General features: G+C 40.0%; 1 protein-coding gene across 1 annotated transcript in view; it reads left to right on the top strand.

Annotated features, from left to right (window-relative positions):
* The first annotated feature begins 1,511 nt into the window (after nucleotides 1-1,511).
* The window catches only part of mmp17a (matrix metallopeptidase 17a), a 116,576-nt gene continuing 95,299 nt past the window's right edge, over nucleotides 1,512-22,788 (top strand). Inside the window, exon 1 of the mRNA XM_086152510.1 lies at nucleotides 1,512-1,684. Coding sequence (XP_086008636.1) covers nucleotides 1,547-1,684 — 138 coding nt within the window. The 5' untranslated portion in view covers nucleotides 1,512-1,546. The remainder of the gene's footprint in view (nucleotides 1,685-22,788) is intronic.

A 22,788-nucleotide genomic window follows, 5' to 3' on the forward strand; every position in this document is an offset into this window, starting at 1 on the left:
CGGTACATTAATTCTGGATTTAACTTGGAGTAGAAAGAAGACAAACGGGCCAACTAACTGTCATGCACTTTGTAATGGTTGTGATTTACGGCCTGGAGGACTCTGTCTAACAACACATTTTGCGGGTGATGTCACCGACTCCGGCCACCGAATACTGAGGTGAAGTAAGTCTTTTTCCTCAAGACTGGGATGATTCCCTGCCTTGTCTGGCTCTCCTGCACTAAAAATTCACCCTTTTATTCAAAAATCCAATTCTTTTTTTTGTTTTCCCCGATCCTGACACCAGATGATCCATGCAGAGGACCTCCTGTGGAGAGTTGAGTCCTACGGCCGCGCCGTTAAAGTCTGCGAAATCCTTATTAATCGATATTTGGATCATGCGGAATCTATTTCGCTACATCATATTAATGGCACAGCAGCTTAACCATCTGTTGGTTTTATCCGTCTTTTAATGAATGGTGAATGCAGGCCAACAAGATTCAATCCAGGAGGCTTTCATGAAGATTTCGAACTCACGCAGCTGTTTCAGTAAAGTTCACAGAAAGTCATTGGGGGAAATCAGAGTGTTTTATTTCAAAATAAAAGTACAAGTGGACTTTTTTTTTTTTTTTTTTTTTTGATTGGCACATGTTTTGGCGCACAGTTTGCTATCCAATTCAGGGATAACATATATGTCATGTTGACATGAAGCAGCCAAAACAACTATCAGTATGTAATTTGTCATTGAAAATGATGATTAGCTTAAAATTGTAGTCAAAGTTGTTCAACTGCATGGTCTCTTGAATTACTGTTTTTTATTGCAAGCTCATTTTTTCATTACATAACATTACATTGCATTTGGCAGACGCTTTTATCCAAAGCGACTTACAATAGAATCCCAAGCGACTTACAATAGAATCTTAAGTGACTTGAGTGCAGCCATGATTAAGTGACTTGTGGCTGCTTAAGTGACTTGAAGTGCAGCCAAATACCAAGAACCGTCACGTTTGCTATTTATTTAAAGAATTTATTTTGCTAGTCCTTCTCAAGTAACTCCTATCGTGTCTCTGGTGCGCACAGAAATAAGAATTTAAAAAAAAGAAGAAAAAGAAAGAAATGTGACTTGTATGAAAAGCTGGAGAGAAAAAAGGCTTCTAAAAAAAAAAAAAAAAAGCTTTTATTTTGGTAAAAATATCCGGAAGTGCAGTAGTTAATGAGGCTGATCCTGCTTTCCGCCTCGCAGACGCGTTCATTTTCCAGAGCTCTCGACAGACCGGCGGAGAGGCGAGCTGGCGCGCCGCGCTCCGGGGTTATTACCTCCGGCGGACTTGTTATAACACCGTAATATGCAGCTTCTCTCTCCGCAACCACTTAGGTATCAGTGACAAATACAAATTGTGTTTGATGTCAAAGTGCTCTGACGCTTTCCGCTGCTTTCCGACGCCTGTTTTCATGTGTTTAACGTGTTTGCGCTCAACAGTGAGGCGGACTTTTTGCGGTGCGCGTCAATGATCCCGTGGATGTCGGTTCGGCGTCCGATGCCCGCCGGACCAGCCCGTCACCGGGCATGAGGTTCACGCCGGTTCTTCACAAGTGGATGAGGAATATGTCTTCGGAGATGCTGCTCCTGGTGCCGATGCTCTGGTTCCTACCTCTGACAGGAGCTGCTCCTTATGTGACCACCGAGCAGCTGGACATGGGGATGGTAAGTTGCGTCCCTTTCCTCCTTATTATTAAGGGGATCCCAAGTTTTTATTCTCCACCTACCAACGACTCTAAATGTGTGTGTGTGTGTGTGTGAGGAGGGGGGGGGGGTATATGTGTGTGTGTGTGTGTGTGGCATGCCCCACCATTCTGTGGATCAGTGACGTCCAAAAGCTCTGTCCGAGATCTTTATTTTTTTATTTTTATTTTTTTTGGATTAAACGTCCAGAAGAAGCGCAAGTGATGTTTTCAGGCTTCAGGATGAAATGTGACTTGATCTGAATGTTAAAAGCAGCTCAGGAGCACGGTCAGAAATAGTGTTATAACAATGTAATGATCATTATAAAAAAAAAAAAGAATAACAAAATAACAAGAGACATTGGTGCTTATGAATAAATGCATGCGTGAAGGGGTGTTTGCCCTTGCGTGATCTCCCCACCGAGCTCTCCCAAGGTGTGCAGTGTTCTCGCGCCGCCGAAGTAGAAGCCCATAAGTCAAGACATTTCTCTCCCCAAGTTCAGACGGACGGCTTCCGATTTTGCTGTTTCCAGTGCGAAAAATGAACTAAAACCCCTATTTTTTTTTTTGGAAGGGAGTTAGTGGATTCGGGCTCAGACTTGCTTGTCAGAGGAAATATTGGCAAAGCTGTTATATTAAATCTGGTATCCGATGTGTTCATGAGCTTGTTAATTGTCAGAAGATGTCAAATAAAGACCGCGAGGTAATAAACTAGCTGGTCCTTTCATCACATGGCACAGTTACATTACCTCTAAGGATATAAAGCAATCCACATCATTTCACTTGTCTAACAACTACCCAAGACGGCATCAATCAGAGCAGAGCATCTTTTTTTAAAAGTCAGCATTTGTTAGAGGGTTGTTTTCCACCATTGAATAAGCCTGTTTTGGCTTTCACGCAAAATTAACAGCCTTTCGAAGGCTCCCGTTACAAAGGGGAATCATCAGCTCCGCAAAGGCAGATTTTATAGCGCTTGTATCGGATCGAGTTCGATTGTATGCGATGAAAAAAAATTAAAAAGACTTTTTTTATCTGCCATGTATCCGCTGTAAATGAACAAAGTGATTTCTGAACGCCCCCACACAGCGCGAGGGGAACCATAACAGTCCAACATGAGAGGCGCGCACTTAAAACTGACTTAAAAGAGGAACTTGCTTAGAGTACATATATATATATATATATATATATATTCTTGCAATTATCCAGAGATGAGAAATAAACAAGAAAATAAATATATAAAAAGACGTTGCTGTGTGTAAAATAGTTGCTGTGTGGTTCCCATTTTCTGTGAAAAAAAAAAAAAAAAAAAGCAGATTTTCTTTGTTGTAATTTCACCCTCAGTGAAGCTGAATTCTTCTCCGGTTTTGGTGCTCTGGGCAAAATAAGTTTATCTCGCTGCTCATCCAAACTTCTCTTCCCTTAGAGGAGAGGGTTCTTTCATAAACCCTCGCTTGGGGACAGCTTTTTTTTTTTTTTTCTTTACAAAGACTTAAAACAACCCCCCAAAAAAGGATCCATTTCGCACTTAAGTGTTTTTCCCTTTTTCTATCCTGTCACCTTGCGGTGTCACTTTTTCCTTTCTTTTTATTTATCTATGTTTTGACATAGTGAACACTTTTATGTGAATCCTCTGAGGCCGTCATTTTGAATCCAGCTAAGACTAGTTAACGTTAAATTTGAACGCTGACATATGTAGGATGTTCACTCCCATTCACTCCTTCATTCACACACCTGGGCGATTTAAGGCCTCAAATGTTGCGTGTTTTTTTTGACCGTATGAGGAAGGGAGTGAACCCAAAGGAAACCAATGCAGACAAGGGAAGGAGATGGAAAATCCACACAGAAATCCACCCTTTTTTTAGTTTCAAACCAGGTACCTTCTTGCTGTCGGGAAGAAGTGCGAACCGCCGCCCGACCGAGCCGCGCGTGCATCCGTGCAGGATCTATAATCGTCGTGTCGTGGCAACTGGATTTTATTTTTTTCCTCTTAAAGATGTTCCACCTTCAGTTCCTTCAGTTCCACTAGACCGTGGGGAGTTTCCCGTACATAACTGCTGCCACCGTTGGGCATTAGTCCAAGTTGAGAAGGCTTGTTATGCTAATGACTCAGTCGCTTTGCAGCAACTCGGTTGATCAGGGTTGTTGTGTTAATGTGTTTGTTGTTTGGGGAACAAAGGTATGAATTCCAAGGACTCACCTGAGTTGGAATCTGAATAGCTAATGTGCACGGCTAATGTGTATTTTGTGTAAAAACAATAGAAACCCATTAGATCACTTCGGCTGAGGCTCGGACGGGAATCCCCAGGGGTCCGGTTTGGGTGTCGTTTTTTTCGGTGTGGTTTGGGGACGGAGTCGTTGTATGCCGATCTCAGCACGGCGTCGTATGTAGGTGAAAGGTTGCGTCCGAGACCCCCTTGTCTATTCGGAGACGCTTTCCAGATTCGACAAACACGGCCTTTTCGATTCCTCTCTCTAGCCAGAATCCTGACATCGCTGTCTTGGAAGAAGTGGCACTTGTCCTACGGGCGTAAGTGGACCCTGTAGCTCGGTCCTGAAGAGGTCGTCCTCCTGTGTTGGGTCGTCCGTTTGTGCGGAGCTTTCTTCATCTCTCCGATATAGAGGCCATTCCGATCCTCATTGCACTTGACAGCAGACACCACATTTGCGGTCTTGTGTCTGGGTGTTCTGTCCTTGGGGTGCAGCGTGTCTTTGCCTCAGGGTGTTGAGGAGGGTTTGAGCTACAGTATACCCTGTTTTTCGCGGGGGTTACGTTTCAAAAAGAACCCGTGATAGGCAAAATCCGTGAAGTAGAAACCTTTATTTTTTTTTTACAATTATTATTGTCGTCCTTATGTTTTTTTCTTCCTTCTTTATGGAACGAACGGAAGATTCATTCATTCCGTAATGCCAACCTACAGCCGCATAGCTTTTACCTTCCCTTAGCATGTCCAGAAGTTTAACTTTATCTGCGATAGTTAGCATCTTCCGCCGCCTTTTGGGCCCTGCCGCAGGTGCTTTTGCCCGTCCAGAGCGTTTTGTCAACGTTATGGGTTTTAGAGAAACTCGAAATTGCAAGAGAATTTGCACGTGCATCATGTAAATTTGGCAAGCTGTTTTACGTACGTGTACATATTAAACTGCAACGTAATCGACGCACAGGTAGAGAGGAAGCGGAGTGACTTTTTAGCCAATCAGAATGCAGAACACAATGCACGATGCAAATCCGTGAAGTAGCGAAACCGTGAAAAGTAAACCGCGTTATAGCGAGGGATCACTGTACCGCTGTTTGGACAGAACACCCAGACACAAGATTAGGAATGTGGGACGTGTGTTGATGTAACGTGATCTTTGTAGAAAGCTGCACAACACGCCTGGTAAACTTACATCATCCGCACTTTCTGTTAGAGTGATGTTGGAGGGTGACGCCTGCGAAGTCAATACGGGGAGAATTTTAGCTCCAGCTTGTTTTAGCTGCTTTTAAAATTTAAGATCAAGCTATTTGTTTTTGATATACAGCTTTGGCCACAAGGTTGCAAGAGAAAATCTTTCATACATTAAGAGAAATCTCCTTTATCCCTTGAACCCCAAGTTCTGGCCTTCTTTTATTTTCTAGTTGTCAAACAGATCATCTGTTCTGCTCCGAGTGTCTGGGCTCAGAAAACTGTAACTCCGGTAAATCAAGATTTTTGTATCCGACACTGGCGCAGACTTGTATGGTTTAGTTTACTTTGGTCGAGTCTAGCGAGTTCACGTTTGCTTTTTTAACATACATAAATCAACAACAATATATTCACATACGATTTAAACAGAAATAAACTGTGATTAATTCATCAAATTCCCCAAACAAATTTACCTTGGCCGAAAAGGTGCAGGTGGAAGCTTTGCTGATTTTGGACGGTTTCTTTCCACCCATTTTAGAAATTGGAAAAAGAAAAAATATCCTTATAGACGTGTAAATCACACATACAATAGCCAGTTGAAAAACACAGCTGTGTTCGTGATTCAGTTTTATATGTAGCAATAATGTTATTTCTAAAAATAATGCTGAAGAAACCGGTACAAGCAGGTTGGAATGGGTGGAGAAAAACGTCAGGGTCTCTTAGATAGAGAAATAATATGAAGGTTAATGTGTACAAGACAGTGATGCTGTATGATTTGGAGGAAGTGGCATTGGAGAAAAGACAGGAAGTGAAGCTGGAGGTCTTGAGGTTCCCTTTGGAAGTGATGAGGATGGGCAGGATCAGGAATGAGTATTTGAGGGACGGGACGTGTTAGATGTTTGGGAGAGAAGGTCAGAGACGCCAGACTGAGATGGTTTGATCTTGTACAAAGGAGGGATGGCCAATATGTTGGTCGAAGGATGCCGGGATTGGAGTGAAACATGTTCTGGATATTATCTAGAACCCCATCGGTCATTCATACACTGTCTGAGAAGTTTTGAATTCTTAAGTCTGTGAATGACATGTTTGTTGGTTTGAAGTAATCTGCCCTGCTGATTATCCATATAGCCGTCTTGTTCTGTGGAAATTGATTTTGTAATTGTTTTTATATGTACAATGACTTTTTTTTTTTTATCGGTCCGTCTTCCGAGAAGGGAAGCTGCGGAGTGAGCCTCTGACAAGAAAGAAACTTTTCAAACTTCTCTCCTGCCGTATTTAATTGCTTCTGCCGGTATGCTGCCTATGTAACGCACATAATATAGATTCTCTTGGAGGAAGGTGCCTTTTTTTAGCTTATCAAAGTGGGAAGATATACGCCGTACTCTTAAGGTCTACCTTGAAAAGGTAGAAATGAAGGGATGTTCTGCTTCTGGAAAATGCAAAGACATGAAAGTGCCTTTCAACTTTTCCTTTTCAGCCAATCACAGAGCTTGACCAGCTTTTATAATTAGGGATACGGAATGGTCTTCCAACTGCACCAGCCGGTACCGGGAAACGGTCTGGTATTTTCCGGTTTTCACAGAGCGCAATCCGGTGGCCGTACTGCCCGCTTCAACCCGCGTCCTGAAGAGAGCAGGGGAATCGTCAGTTGGTCGGCGTCCGTCGGCGCCAAGACTTGAGGCGTCCGATTATTTGTGGAACTAAACAACAAACCGTAGGCAGATTTCCGTCCAAATCCATTCTTAAGGGAAAACTAACACACCAAACCGAAGTAAAGAAACCGGGGACATCGACGAGGCTTTATTTACACTACAGGTCTTTATGCCCTGCTCCCATGTTGTTTTACATCTGTTATTTTCAACGGCCGGTGGTATCTTTTGTTGTGATACATCGTATTTAATTATCGACATTTATATGCCCATAATATCCGCGTGCATGGAGACAAAGAAAAACAATTATTGAAGAAATGACTCAATTTCAAGCGTTTGTAATATTAATATTACAGATCTGCTTTATCCCTTGAAGGAATTGAACAATTACTGTTTTCTTCACCTTTGAGCATGAATGGTCCTATGAGCACTATGTTATTAAAATATGAAACTTTCACATTTTCATTGATGCATGGTGACTGAGAATATGGGCTCAGTCAGCTTAGATGACAGACACGCTGTCAGACATTTGATTCATGTCAGATTTATTTCTAGCAATGAATGAAGCCTGAAACTGAAACTGAAACAAGAAAAAAATATTTCTCATCCAGGCTGCGTTACAATGGGGGGGAAAAAAAAAAGGCAAATGGATAAAAATACCATTATTTTTTATTATCATCATCGTTATCTTCATTATTATTAAATTATTATTATTTTTTGTATTATTAAAAGTAATAATTCAATACCAATAACAATAGATCTGGAAATAATGATAAAATAATCATTATTATTACATAATTTTTGTTGTTAAAATTAATTAAATCATAAAAAGTACAGGGACACAAGTTGGCTCAGTGTTTAGCGCTTCGGCCTCACAGAACGAAGGACGTTTCTGTGTGACGTTTGCATTTTCTCCCTGTGTCTGCATGGCTTTCCTTCGGCTCCTTCGGTTTTCTCCCGCAGTCCAAAACGATACAGCGGATTAATTGGAAAATTTGGGGAATTGGCCAAATGCGTCAATGAGAGAGCGAGCGGTTGTTTGACTTCGTATGTGGCTGAACAATCCACTGGCGAACCGTCCAGGGTTGGACCTCACGTCTCCAGCTTCCCTGCGACCCGAAGCGCAGGATATTTGGTAGATAATGAATGAATGAATAAATAGATAAACAAAGCGATCAAATCAATCGTGCTCTGATCAGCGGCACTGTATGGTGTAAAGACAGGCCTGTGAGAGGGTAGACGCACAGAAACTGTAGAACGGACAGCGGGGAAAAAAAAAAAAGGCGGAATTTGCGGAAATATAGGGCACACACAGGACCTAAACTAGCAGCCTCTTTCTGACTGCTCTCAGGCTGTGAGAAAACTGGCAGTGATGCAAAAACAATACTAAAGCTGTCAGCAGCGGACAATAAACCTAAAGAAGAAGTGTAAAACACAAAAGTAAGAGTCCAAACTGGACCGCAAGCAAAATATATGAATGTGGTAAAAGCTCTGTGTGGCGGATGTTCTCTGTACATTTTATGTATTTTTTGGACTCCTTCACTTAATACAAATAACAGCAGGGAACAAATACTAATTTCACAAGATGCTGGATTTTTCTGGCGTAGTTATGGCATAAAAAAAAAAAAACAATGCCCTTTGGGTAATCCCTGTGTGGCCCACGTGAGGTCAATCAGCACACAAATGAAAAATATTTTAGTCCGTTCATGTTATGCAAATGGGTTTCTTTTCCGCCGTCGTTGGTTTTGGCCCTCCAACACCATCAGGTTTCTCTTAAAGTAACTTTGAGGACCAACATTTCTGGCGTAAATCTAATAGTGAAGTATATTCACTACTAGTGAATAAAAGTGAATTCTTGCGACTGTTGTCATTGTGTCGCTTTATATCAGGCAGTCAGTCAAAAAAAAAACAGTCACTAAAGAGTATATGGTATAACATGAATATTCCCACTGTGCTTACAGTAAAGGTAATGTATCTGGTCTCCATTTCAAAATGAAACTATAAAATCTGTATCATCTGTATCCCTAATTCTATGTTATATATGTTGCTATATGTTGCGCCCGGGGGGCAAATAAAGTTTTTTTTTTAATCTGATTCTGCATATCACAGAGCATGGAGGCTATAAATTTCACGTGTGCGCTGCACCTTCATATTAACTGCACACTGAGTGAGAAAGTGCGGGCTCCACCGCAGATCAGAGATGTGTTAGGGCTTCATTGCCATTTGCCCTGCAGTATGAGCGAAAATTTGCAATCCGAGCAGAAAAAAACAAAAATGCAATGCCTATATATTTTTTTAAGGGGGGGGCTCTGCCTATCACATTTCTTGCTTATGCGGAATACGTTTTCCATTGAAACCAAATGGGCCAGTCATCCTCAAGGAACCATCAACTAACCTCGGGAAACCAACCTCTTTTCTTTTGATGAGCAACAGAGCTGTCCAGATTCAACGGTGATAAATTGACTTAATCGCAGACATTTAACCACCTGCCTGGGCTCATTATTTTGGAATAACATTTTGAAATCATAAATCCCTCTAAATGCTGTTTTTTTTTAATTTTTTTTTTTATATCAAGAACCTTGAATGTCACAAAGCTTATGAAATTGACGAGAGAGAGAATCGGAATTAGCCGGATGCATCATATTCTTGGGTTAGTGGTGACTCCTGGAAAAAAAAAAAGTATAAGTCGATATAATGTGCTCTGAATTGATGGCGTCATTTATTTTATGTGCACATGGCATGCAAGAGTGCGTATGTGGGCGCGCGCTCGTGAATATATGGGTTTGTATGTGTGCTTATTTACGCGAGAAGGACTTCATTTGTACAGCACTGTCTCTACCTTGTGGTTTTCCAAGTGCTTTACAGTGCTGCATCTTTCATGCATGCGTGTGTGTGTGTGTGTGTGTGTGTGTGTGTGCGCACATATGTGCCTTGAAGAACAGCCACAGCCCACCAGTCCATTTCTTACTCTCATTTTGTCGTTTAATTTCTTCAATGAGAACACCATCTGGCATAATTTCCTCTTGAGCAGTGGGCGGCCCCCCCCACCTCCCGACCGTCGTCCCCCAGCCTCTGCTTTTATTCCTCTCACCTCCCCACCCTGCTAGAAAATGATGAGATCCCATCAGTTTTTGAAACCGCTTCAAGGAGCGCCAACAAAAAACTGATTATCTTTATCCAAAGAATATTAGGGTGAAATTGAATTTAAAATGAAGGTAAAGTGATTAAAAGCAAAAAAAAAAAAAAAAAAAAAAAAAATGCAATTTGGATTTTCACAAGTCTTTTGTCTTACTATTCTTACAAATTAACCCTTGGCGAGAGGTGTCCCTTTTTCTGTTTTGGCTCTTTTTTTAAAGTCAATTTTTTTTATTTTAATTTTACTTAATTGAAAATAACAATTTCACCTTAAAGTTGGATGAGCCTGACCCCAAAAAAATTAAATAAAAAATTGGAACTAATCTCTTTTATTAGGGATTAGTTCCAAGTAGCCCTGTGGACTCCGGTGGATGTGATGGATTATAGCGGACCTCGATGGCAAGCAACCGGGTTCGATCCCGATGGGAGTTTTCTGTGTGGAATTCTTACATATTCCCTCCGTAGGTTTTCCGCTGGGATCTCCCGAAGTCCTCCCGCGTTACAAAAACATACAAGAGGTTAACCGGAGAATCAAAAATTCCCCAGACTTGTAAATGAGGGTGAACGTTTGAATGTGGCTCTGAGTGTGACTGGCAACCGGTTCGGGGTGAACTTTGCCCAGTGACAGCTGAGATCGGCTCAAGCCGTCCTGCAACCCTGAGTGCAGAATAGGGATATAAATAATAGATGGATGAACAAGTCAAAAAAATATGCAGCGGGTTCATCGGAGACTTGCTCAGATGTATGAATGAGAGAGTGAATTGTTTGCGTCTCTATAGGTGGTCCCGTGATCAGCTGACAACCAAAATAGGGTGAACCTTATTTCTCGCCCGACAGCTGGAATTGGTTTCAGCGCACGAGGTGTGAATAATAAATGAATGAATGAATGATATCCCATGAAGCGATAAAATGCGGCTTTTCTATTAGTTATATCGCATTGATGTTACCTTTTCTCATCCAGGTTTTGTCCGTGCCAAATTGCGCCTCCAACATGATTGCTGGAAGTGATTACCTCTGTTATAGATTTCACCAGGAGTGCCGCGGGTAATTTTGGCAGCATCCCAGAAGCGAGCCGTACCGACCTAGTCTTAATTTTACCATTCCGCTCTCATTTACCGTAATGCCATTTTGTTTGTGACGTACCCCCTACCTGGATGTGCGAAGATGTTCATTTACAGCGAAAAACAATCCTGATTTCCACTGAGAAAGTGTTGCAAATTAGTTTACAGTTGTGCCAAAAAGCTTCTTTCAAGACTAATTGAGCATTTTAGTGAAAAATAACAGGAAGTGGTCGTAGCAACTGGACTTCTTAAGACATGTCTCCCGTTTGATGAACCCTGGATGATTGAAAACCTTCATAGACCCTCAGTAACAGATAGTTTCTTATATTAAGGTGTTAGAAATTATCCTCACTTTCCTTAATGTAGCTCAGTGACATAGCTTCCTCTACTATAGAAATAACGATTCTGCAATTGAAGACCAAAAGATCTGATTGGGTGAGGATTCATATGGTTCTGTCTCTCTCTATCCACTTATCCTCTCATACGCGTGAAATAAAACTCCAATTATTCATTTTGTCCATTCAAATCCTCATTATGAGCCATCTATTATGATTATGAGATTATTAGATTATTATTACTAGATTATGAGACATAGTAAACAACCAAGGTGAACACTCTGAGCAAGAACAATGGGTGAAATGATGGGATCTGCACCTTTAAAAGCCAACATCCCATATTATATTTTCATATTCTCAAAAAAGCAGTTTGAAATAGATGTCAGGAGGAGTAAATTATCCACAGTATTTAAGAGCATCAGCAGTGCCAGTTTGGTCGAGTTTGCTCTTTTTGTAATCGTAAACATAGTCGCGTTCCTGCCACTATGACCAAAACTATACATCTTGTGTCTTCATGTGCCACCTTGTTGCCTTGGTTCCGAGCTAAAGGCCTTTTATTATTCCGGCATAATCGATGGAATGGAAACTGAATAGTGGAAGTATTTTTTTGGAAACAGAGACAAAAGTGGGCTGTCGTCGTTGAGCTATCTGAGCTTTCTCCGAAAAGGACACTGTTATTTTTCTGCCGAGCGGCAGGCTGGTCGCGGCCATTGCTGTTGGAGTTATTATTTGAAATGTCCTCGGCTTCTTTGGTATTTTCAGTATAAAAGCTTCTGCTTTTAAGTTTTGAAACAGCCAATTGTGTTCCAGATTTCTTACCAGTCACCGCAGAGCGCCCTAAATCTGTTTATCAAGGAATTAAACTAGGGAGTATTCATAACCATATCCTCTTTCTGCTGTTTCAGATCCTTATTATTCCCTGTTCTTTTGTTGTTGTTTTTATTTTGATGCTATTAGTCCCTTGTCTGCTACTTAGTGAATATTAATAAGCCACCAGTGAGGGGTTTGTGCATATGATGGGGAAAAAATCACTTTGTTAATTTGGTTTTAAATACCGAACGGCACAGTGGCAAGTGTTTCTGCCTCACAGCAGGAAGGATCCAAGTACATTTCCAACAGGGTGCCTTTAAGTCTGAAGGTTCTGCGTGAGTTTCCTTCGGGTTCTCCAATTTCCTTCCCACAGTCCAAAAACATGCAGGAGGTTCGAGAGAGTGAACAATTGTTTGTTTGACAATAATGACATTTCGAATCGACTCCAATCGGATCCCTTAAACCGCGAGTGTAGATATTGGTAATGAAGGAATGGTTGCGGAACAACTGATGTTTTGAGCTCCAAGGCTTGTTCCTTCCTAATATTTTAGCCGGTATTATTGGCTTATTGTTCTAATTGTTTGCTTTCTACAGGCTTCATTTGCTGTTATTCTCTTTTCTTTCATTGTTTTTTATGTCTCCTGTCTTTTCTTTTCTGAGGAATTGTGGTGTTTTTGATTACTGCAAAAGGCCCAAGGACAGAGGGGGCTCAAAATACTTTTTTTTTGGAATGAATGGTAGAATGGTGGAATACATGCACCGAACAAAATATGGGTCAAGAAAAAAAAAAAAGCAAAATGAAGAGGAAAAAAAAAAAGCCAAAGCAAACATGAATCAATTATATTTGCTTATCAGATCTTCTGAGGCAGATGATTGCACCTTTGAATCTTTTATTTATTTTATCGCTGATTATTGCACGGGTATGAATGGGTTAGCTGGCTTTAGCTCTCACCAAGAAAAGTGTCGGCATCCATGTAAATCTGTTATTACACACTCAGCCCAGATCATTAGGATGGTTTTAGCTCCGCTGTCCCATTTCCATCCAGTGGTGTGACCTCCTGTCTGTAGAAATGCATCATGGGAGTCATATTCAGGGCAAGGAGATTATTTCCGTAACAATGTTATGCGTGAAAGAACTTGAAATTCTGGGGGAGCATATTTCTTCATGAAGACTGACAGAGTTGATATTTAGCGCGTCCTATACCGAGCGGCATATTCTCGGCTTCCCGTGAAAAATCATACCTGTCCCTCAATCAGCACCTACGCGATCCGTCACCTCGGTCCCGTCGAGCCCCCCTGAGAGCTGCCGGTTCTTAGGAACGGTTTCAGCATCGCCAATGGGTTTTTGATTTTCTTCATAACCGCGTCCCGAACGGTCTCAAGGCGTCTCGCCGGCTGCTGCTGTCACATGACAGCGAGCCCAATTTGAGGCGGCTTCGAGATGTATGTATGTAGATTCAGATTTTCAGAAAGATCTTCACAGTGCATATCCGTAGTCGGATTTTCCTTTTGATAGTTAATGCATAAAAAGGGGGTTAAATATAATCTTATGAACGCACATACTGCATACTTAACAGTAACCCGGGAAGAAAAAAATATGGAAATGCTCAATGTAAAGATGTATAGCAGTCGTGCAGAAGAGGTTAAAACCCTGGTTCTCTCAATTCATGCATCATTTGTACCGATCTTGTTGTGCATGGCACGAAAACCGCATTCGTACAATGGGTGAAACTTTGATAAGCACTTATTCCCATTTTAAACCGATATTAAGTCTGGTATAGCGGATAGTTAATGACATCAAATAACCCAGAATAGAATTATATAAAGGAGTAGGCTGCGCTTTTCAAAGCAACACTCCACAGGTGAACTGCAAATGAACCATCTACCTTTTTCAATGACCTCCGATGTCAGAGAATATTTTTAGTGTCGTTTTTTGCACTTATTTTTGCAATAAATGCTATCCATTTCTGATTTAATATTTGACGTATTACATCATTATATATTATAATATTTCTTTATTTTTATATTTGATGATATAACGCTAGCCACCACCGTTAACATGCACCAAAACTTGACGGAAGATGGAGTTTTGCATGATCTTGGGGATCTTTTAAATTCTGCAACGTCACGAGGTAAAGCAAACAGCTCATGCAGAGGCACCTGCGTGTCAAACAAAATGAATACGTGCCGTGCAGCCCGAGTTCATCAATCAGTGTCTTATGGATTATATTTTGTGAGTATTCTCAACCATCATCCAAATAAGTCATTATTCAGCCAGTTTTTTTTTTTTTCTGCTCTCTTTTAAAGACAGAGAAATGTCAGTTTTATAATCCGTCCCGTACATAAAGAGGGCATTGCAAAGAGCGGGATCACGCCAGTCGCTCAGAGCGCGTCGGATGCAAGAGCAACTTTTAGGACATTTTTTTTTTTGTTATTATACCAAAGAAATCCATATCAGGGGGTTCTACTTACTGATTGATGTAGTTGATTTAATCCCAGAATGATTTAATCCCAAACGTTCTGCTCATATTTCGCCTTATTATCTTGGCGAAGAGTGAATATAAAAATAAGTTGCTCGCTGTCAGGACTGTGTAACTGACATGGAACTTCTCCTTCAAAGCTCTCTTCTGTTCTCAAGTTTTGTTTTCTTTTCACTCGGTGTCCTGGGTTAGAAGTTAGCCGGGTCGACCCCAGGCTCCTTGACGGATTGAGCCCCAAATTAGCTCCATGTGGGTGTCCTGTTTCAAGAGAAGGATCCCCAACTCCACTAAGCCACTTCAAGGTTTTACTTGCAAATGTTGTTCAGACGACCAGATCTTGAAGTTTGTCGTTGTTTCTCAGAGGTTGCTATTTGTATTTTCACTTTGAAACACTCTGCAATTCTGTATGACCCCCACAACAGCACAAGGTCCCGATATCATTAAATAAACTTTGTATGAAGTACGCTTGTATGCTTGTAAAGATAAGAAAAAAAAGCCCGGGGCAACCGGCATTCTAATTTTCCCTTTCTGATACCAGCCCAGGAGTAAGGAGCACAGCGATCTTCCGGCCCAATAGTGCCACACTCCAGGGGCAGACTTTCTACCCCCCGAAAAATCGTTAAGCTGGAAAAGCAAAGTGGTCTCCGAGGGTGTGTTGGATTGGCGCTTTGGAATTACTGTCCAGAGCTGGAGCCTCTCAGAATGTCTGCTCTGTATGTCTGAATGAAATGAAGAGAGGGCGTGACAGACAGAGACAGAGGGCACATTTGGGAGTCGTTCGCTGGTTCGCCCATATCTGTGAGTGTAATAATACATTTGTAGACATTATAACAAAGGGTTGCATGCGAGTCAAACAGTGGCTCAGGGGTTAGAATAACTTTGCTGTGCATTATGAATCAGAGCCTTATTAATTTAGACAATGACTGCTCCAGTCAAGTTTGGAACTTTGCTGTAATTATCCTTTTTAATTGAGGGATTTACCATTTTCCCCACACGGCGCATCGAAGACAATACAGAAAGAGTTATTTCACATGATGTCTTCACTTAAGGCCCAAATGAACTCATCTTGTATCTTCAACCAAGATATTAGGAAATTAGATGATCAGTTTTTTTTCCAAGTACTTAAACCTTTATACGTGTAACTTAAATGACATCTAAACTATGAATGAACTAAAAAAACACTCAGAACTGAGATATAACTTTAATTGATTTACTTTTTTCTCAATTTGTTTATAGTTTTAGGTATCATTTCCCAAACCTACAGACTCAAACAAGCCAGCTTCACCGGCTTCACATCGCCCTGCTATTTTTTATCTGCCGCTGTTACTGAACATTTCAATGGATTAGTTGTTTTATTTTTTATTTATTTTTTTTTTTCCAGACTTTGATCAGGTAATTTAATAGATAAGTCTTTGCTTTTATATACCCCTATTCCCTAGAAGAGTGACATACTGTAAGTAGTCCCTCTGCTGGCAGCTTTTTGTCATTCATTTATTATTTATTTATTTGTTTGTTTAGTTATTTTATTTTGTATCGTGCTGTTCAGTATGCTACAGCCTTACAAATAATTTTCAGGAGCCAAGAACTTTATGGTCTGAAACATTAATAATACATTGGGGGCGAGCACTGCACATCAGTTTATTAAACTTTACAATTGTTGTCATTGGTTTCTTGTAAAAGTGCATTGATCAGCTACTTTTCTCACCAAGCGGGCATTAAAAAAGTCATTGATCATCTGTATTTTAGTTTGTTTTGCTTTTAAAATGTTACATTTCGGTGACATATTTCCTTGTTATATCAGTAAAGTTTTTTGGACTGTTGCAAAAAGTTTACCATTTGACCTTTCAAACTAAACATGTAGTTTGCAGTGGATGAATTAAGCTTTTAATTTCGTCATCTACCATTCCCAACTTTGAATTAGAAATCTTCAAGGTGAATATTTGTATGGCAGTAATATAACCAACATCACAAGAAAAAAATATGAAATCAACTCACACGTGATACTAATATCATAATATCAAGGTTCAGATTTGCATAAACTCATCACAGACACATGTTAAATTACGTATATCAGATATTTATTGTATGCGTATGTGTGAGAAACTAAGTGGTCTTTGGACACTTAATTTCCCCCCAAAATGAGTAAAGAATGAGTTGCATTTTAAGGTGAAACCATGAGATGAAGTTGTTGTTATCTTTTATTTATTCATGTATTTCTCGCTGTTTAAGCATTGTAATATGGCATTTGGAATCGTATGTGAAACGGAGCATGATTTTCACCAGTGTAGGACGAAGACGATTTGTGAATTTCTGCGGGCGAAATCTTCATATATTTAAATTCTGATTAGTCCGGCCTGGCAAGAATCAAGTACCTTTAATTAATCACAGTGATTTGTGTGGTAAAAAGTGACAGACAAAATTGGATTGACTGCGTCCAATGCAGAACGTTCATTTCGTTAGTTCCCTTTCTCTAGTTTGAGTCCGTCTCCACCACTTCAGATGTTCTTTGCTTTCTTGATCCTCTTGTTTTTGTTTTTTTGTTTGTTTTTTTTTTTATCTGAATGTGTGCGTCAGTGTGTCATTCTACAATTCACATCAAGCCTATTAATATCAATCCTCTTTCACTGTTCTGCAGAGTTATTGCAGGATCTGTTTTATGTTATTAAATGGCAAAGCCGCAAACAATTTGATTATGTTGTATTAATTGCAGTGATCACAAAAATCAGAATCCTCTATGTGGATCGCTGCCCACTAGGTGTAATTGCAGCATGACAAATTTCTTCTAAGATTAAATAGCTGATGGTCACAAAATTTCCAAAGAGTTGTTTGGCGTAGACTTTATCTGTATCTGCAGTCAGTTAGAGTGATAACTAACTGCCCAACACGCATTCAAAGCGCCTCAGTCCCTCCTGTGCAAACTCATTTACTTACATTTTATTTCATTTCTTTAACTGTCAAACTCAAGAAAAATGAACCAAATAATGTAAAAACCATATAATTTACACAGAGAGAGATCATGTCATTCTTAATCATCGGTTATAGAAAATGTTTACTCGCATGAGGAGACCGGAATCGGCAGATAAACCTCGAGGGTCGTGACGGTACGTTCGTAAACAATGGAGTCTTAAGCTGTAACATCATGTGCTCTAACCGATGAGAGGGGTCATTGATAAAGCTGTTGTGTTATACTTTCCAAGGCGCAGGTTTAGATTCTAGTTTCATCAATAAGTATATCACTGGAGAAAACGCTTCGATCACAAATTCGTATTACTTCCCGAGCACCATTTGCAAGAAATGTCTTATTTTCTTTTGGATGTGACAAGGTCATTCGCTGATCCTGATGAATGTCATATGAGCGTGAATAAGGATGTTACTTTTTTGGCATCTTCTTAATGTATCCAGCGTTCCTTTCATTTTGAAGCGTGGCTCTTCTCCAAACTCTAATATCCTTGAACGAAACACATCACTCTTCTGGGACTCGGCTCTATGTTACGGATGCGATTCAGCTAATTAATGTCGCTGAAGTCTCACTGCGCCTTCATGTAGTTTGACCAAACCAGGGCAGTGTCAGAAAAAAAATAACACGATTGTGCCTCTCTCTTTTCCTATCTCTCTCTCTTTCTTTACTTCCTTTTTTTTTAAAGTGTTTTTTTTTTTCTATAAATCAAACCGGACAGAGTCACATAAATTACAAGATAGAGAGGTAAATAATATTCAAGAATATGATGAGATGAGATGAGAACACTTTATTAATCCCGAAGGAAATTGTTGTGCCAGAGTTTCAAGTAAAAAACATAACAGTAATAGATAATAGTAGAAAGGAGGAAGAATAAGAAATATAATGAAATATGAATTGTCTTAACTGTTAGCAGTAACTACAAAGGTTGAAGATTCCCTGCAGCTGAGGGAAGATATAATCATAATAATAGTATTACAATTATTCCTTGGCCTTTGACCCAGCTTGATCTTATTGAATGAGTGAGACTTGTTGTTGACTTGCTGTTTTTACTGATATTTTTGATTTATTGTTTGTTTTTGTTTTTTTCGTCTTGGTCAGACTCCTGCTTTTTAAACTGCTATATAAATAGAGTTGATGATGTTGAAGAGATTAAAACAATGTGACATCATTTCAGTCATTTGTTTCAATCAAGAAGTCCACGATAAACCCAAATATTTAATTTGAGTTTTTCTCAAAGAGGCTCAGGAGAAACGGTTTTTGTGATTTTAAAACCCAGAGCAAAAAAAAATCAAGCGAGCCAGCAGTTCGACACGTCATCTGACAAACCCTTGTACTTTAGCGAATCGGCGAATACGCTGCTCGACGTGTTACTGATTGAAAATAAACAGAGGCCTCTGCATTGGCGCCGTTGTTTTCGAAAACAAATGAATCCAATCAACTATAATAGCTGATGCGAGACGACGTTCAACGACACACCGTCATATCGGCTCCGATTTGAATTCCGCGAGACAACAAGCCTCAGAGTTTCTGTCAAACATCGATGTGCAGTGGAAATCCCAGCGAGCGCGGTGACAGAACATCGCTTTCCTGCTAGAAACTGTTGACATAACTGCGAGAACGCGAGTGCGTTCATGTTTTATTCCGTCTATATTTATTAGTCTTAACATCCTCGCAACTTGGATGATGTTAACTTGTTATGAAAATAACCGTTTCCTTCCTGATGATAAATAACTGTAAGTGCGGAATTTTCATTTAGCGGTTTCGAAATGGTCTCACTGTAACAAACATGATTTTAAATCCAGGCTCTTTTTTTAAAATTCTTTTGTCATTGCCGGTGACACAAAGAGGAAGGGCACGCACCTTGTCTCCACCGCCAGATTAGGGTCAAATGTTTTCGAGGACTGCTTAAGCCATTTACCGAAACGTCTCTCCTTCCAAGAAAAACACAACATGCTATGAAGTGCCAAAAGCCTCCTCCATTTGTTTAAAGATATCTTTCATTAGATGACATCTACTGAAGAAGAATGTAAAGCACAGCAAAAGGGAATACCAGTGCAACAGTTTCTCTCTTCTTGTTTGCATTCATGAATGTTTTATTTGTGCTGTGTTCATAGGTTCTGAATCATTTTTTGATTCTTTCCACACATTGAACTCAGCTTATTTTGAATTCCCTTGCTTTTGCAAGTGTCTAGGACAGTTAGATACAGTGGTTTTCTCTATACTGGACTCTCTGGAGTACCATGGCTTGAACACGCGTATGCTTCATGTATCATTGATCGGATACATGGTACATGACAACTCTTATTTTGTTTAGATTTGTAGCATGGGGCACGGGAATATTGTTGTTATTAATATTTAAAACTACTTTATAGCTCAAAAAGTTTACTGAAATAGATATTGATTAATGACACATGAAAGTCTATCGTACTTTAATCTTGCGCCATTTAACTCCTGTTTCCATTTTTCTTAATTCATACATTTAATCTGATTCTGTGACACGCACTGGCAAACATGACACGATTTCTTTTTTGTTTTCCTAATTTGATATTATCAGAGGAATTAAAAGTTGGAAATTTTAATAATGCAGATGTGATGATGCAAATTTGATCTATAGAAATATCCCATTATGTATTAATTTTATTAAGCTAAACATCATAAAGGTACATATTTATTTGTATGGAGTTTCTAAGAAAAAAAACATATATGATAAGTGCTACTAATGGCAAACTGTATACTGATGTCCTTTTAATGAAAAAAAAAAAAAATGGTTTCTGTGTGTCCACACCTGCACCAGCACCTGCAGCAAAACAGTAGGAGTGAAAAAAAAGAGTTCTTTCAGATTTTTACAGGTAACAGTGTTACTGCTGGAAACATAAAAAAAATTCATAAATGTGTCGTTTTTTCTACTTAATTTTTTTCTATATATGCACACGTGTGGCGCTATGGCACCGTGGTTAGCGACCACAGCAAGAAGGTCCCTGGTTGGATTCTGGCAGGGGGCCTGTCTGTGCAGAGTTTGCATGAGTGAATGAATGAATAAACAGTTGTTTGTCTCTACAAGTGGCCCTGTGGTCGACCGGCAACTGATCAAGAATGAATCATTTCGCCCAATGACAGCTGGGACCTGCGAGGCTGACTGCAAAATAATGAACGAATTAATGAATGAATGGATGAATGAATGAATGAATGAATGAATGAATGAATGAATATAAACGCAATAACGGTGGATCGGCGTGTACGAGACAGAGAAGTTGTGCACTGTCTAACGATTAACATGGTGTGCCTCCCTGTTTAAGTGATTTACACACATATCTAACAGTGGCAGTGTGTTGTATTCAAGCCCTTTTGTTTTTTTAAGTGGATAAATTGACCAATAAACAAAGAGAAAAACTTCGACACTCTCCCAGCCAGCTAATTGATTAATTGGCCAACTAATCCAAGTGTTTACCTTCCATTCATTTGAAATACAGCGAAGGTAAAGAGAAACCCAGCAGCACAGAATCACAAAATCAGTCATACCCATTTAGCTCCTGCGTCTTTTCAAACTGTTATCTGAATGTCTTATTGGATTTTTCCCCCACGATAGCAAACAGTCATAGTATTTCAAATCCTCTGGTTTTTTTTTTTTCTAGACGTCTATCCGCCTTTCTACATATGTCTTTTCTAAGTACTCTAGCTGATTCATCAGTCTTACCGTCCAGGTGTTAAAATATTCTGGCAAAACCAGCGTGCAGTCAAGAGGATTTACAGAGCTTTGCTTTTTGCCACACCTTTGTCCCACACAACCCCAGTGAGAGGTTTTTATTAGAAAGTTAAGTGTGGCATCATGCAGGCACGTAGACTATCACCCAGTAGTGTTCACATTTTGGTTATAATTTCCGCCTAACTGTTGAGTGGTTCACGACAGCAAGAAGGACCCTGGTTTGATTCCCACAGGGGGCTTTTCTATGTCGTGTTTGTGCGTTCTCTCCATATCTGTAGGTTTTCTGTTTCCTCCCAGTGTCCAAAGGTTCGCAGAAGGTTAATTGTAAAAATTGTAAAATGAATGTGTGAATGACTGAGTGAATGGCTGTTTGTGTCCGTATGTGGCCCTGTGATTGACCGTTCCCCCAGTGCACCTTCTGTCTTATCCAATGACATACCCTCTGGATTAGTGGTAGATAATGAACAAATTTTTAGTGATAATGATTAGCACTTTATATCTTGAAGCCTTAATTAGGCTCACATAACGTTATTCAAAAAGGTATGTCCGTTGCAAATACTGTCAAACATCATTGCCTGCGTGCTTCTTTGTCAGTGGTCCCCAAACTACGGCCCGGGGGCCGGATATGGCCCGCCGCCACATTTTGCCCGGCCTCTGAACAATACCAGAGATGCATTATGATTTTTTTTTTTTTTTTTTCATTCTGGACACGTAATTGTGACTTGTACATGCATTGAACGTAACATTCTTATTCAACCTTTCTGCAGTCTGTGCCTTATCTGAAACCCCTCCCTAAAAAAAAAAAAAAAAATCCTGGACACACCCCTGTCAAATAATACCGAATAATGGCTTCAAGATTAGGTAAGAGAAAAATAGATTCAGAATGCAGGTGTTGGTATCAGTTGGGTTTCATAGCCTGCTTGCTTTCTGCTTTTCACAGTGAATTTGGTATGAGAGCTGCAAACAGTTGCGTCTACAAGAAAGTTAAAGTTCTTTGGTCTTTTTATAATTGAAAAACTTGAAAAGGATTATTTGGTTATTATTTATTTCATTAATAGTGTTATTTATTTTCTGTTTTTTTTTTTTTTTTTTTCTGTCAAGAACCCAGAAAGGCTTGATTTTTGATTATTTGTGGCTTTCTGGAAAACAATAAATGTTTACGTTGAGACACCTCTAGACTAGTCACACTTTTTGTTCAAAACTGGCCCAGCCCTCTGTCAGAGAAGGGAAAAGTTATTCGGCCCTCGCCGGAAAAAGTTTTGGGAACCCCTGTTCTTGGTTGTCAAGCAATACTTCCACTAGAGTTCCTAGTTCTGCGTTTCAAAAATGACGACAGCAGAGGAATTCGTGATAATATACATTCTGGGTGCAGTAGACCGTCTGCACAGCCTTTAAACATGGCAGCATGTGGGTCTAAAATTTTCCCTGTTGTCATGTGTTTGCTCCCTGTTCCTTTCGCTGGTCGCTCTTTAGCTTCCTGCGCTGCACTGCCTCCTGCGACTTCCAGTGCTACTGCCATTTTGCTGAGTTTCGCTACATATCCACAAGCTCCCTGGAGACATACAAAATTTTTCC

This window comes from Fistularia commersonii, chromosome 9, assembly GCF_037954325.1.
Source record: "Fistularia commersonii isolate RoL2024-O1a breed Wild chromosome 9, RoL_Fcom_v1.0, whole genome shotgun sequence".
NCBI classification, from domain to species: Eukaryota; Metazoa; Chordata; class Actinopteri; order Syngnathiformes; family Fistulariidae; genus Fistularia; species Fistularia commersonii.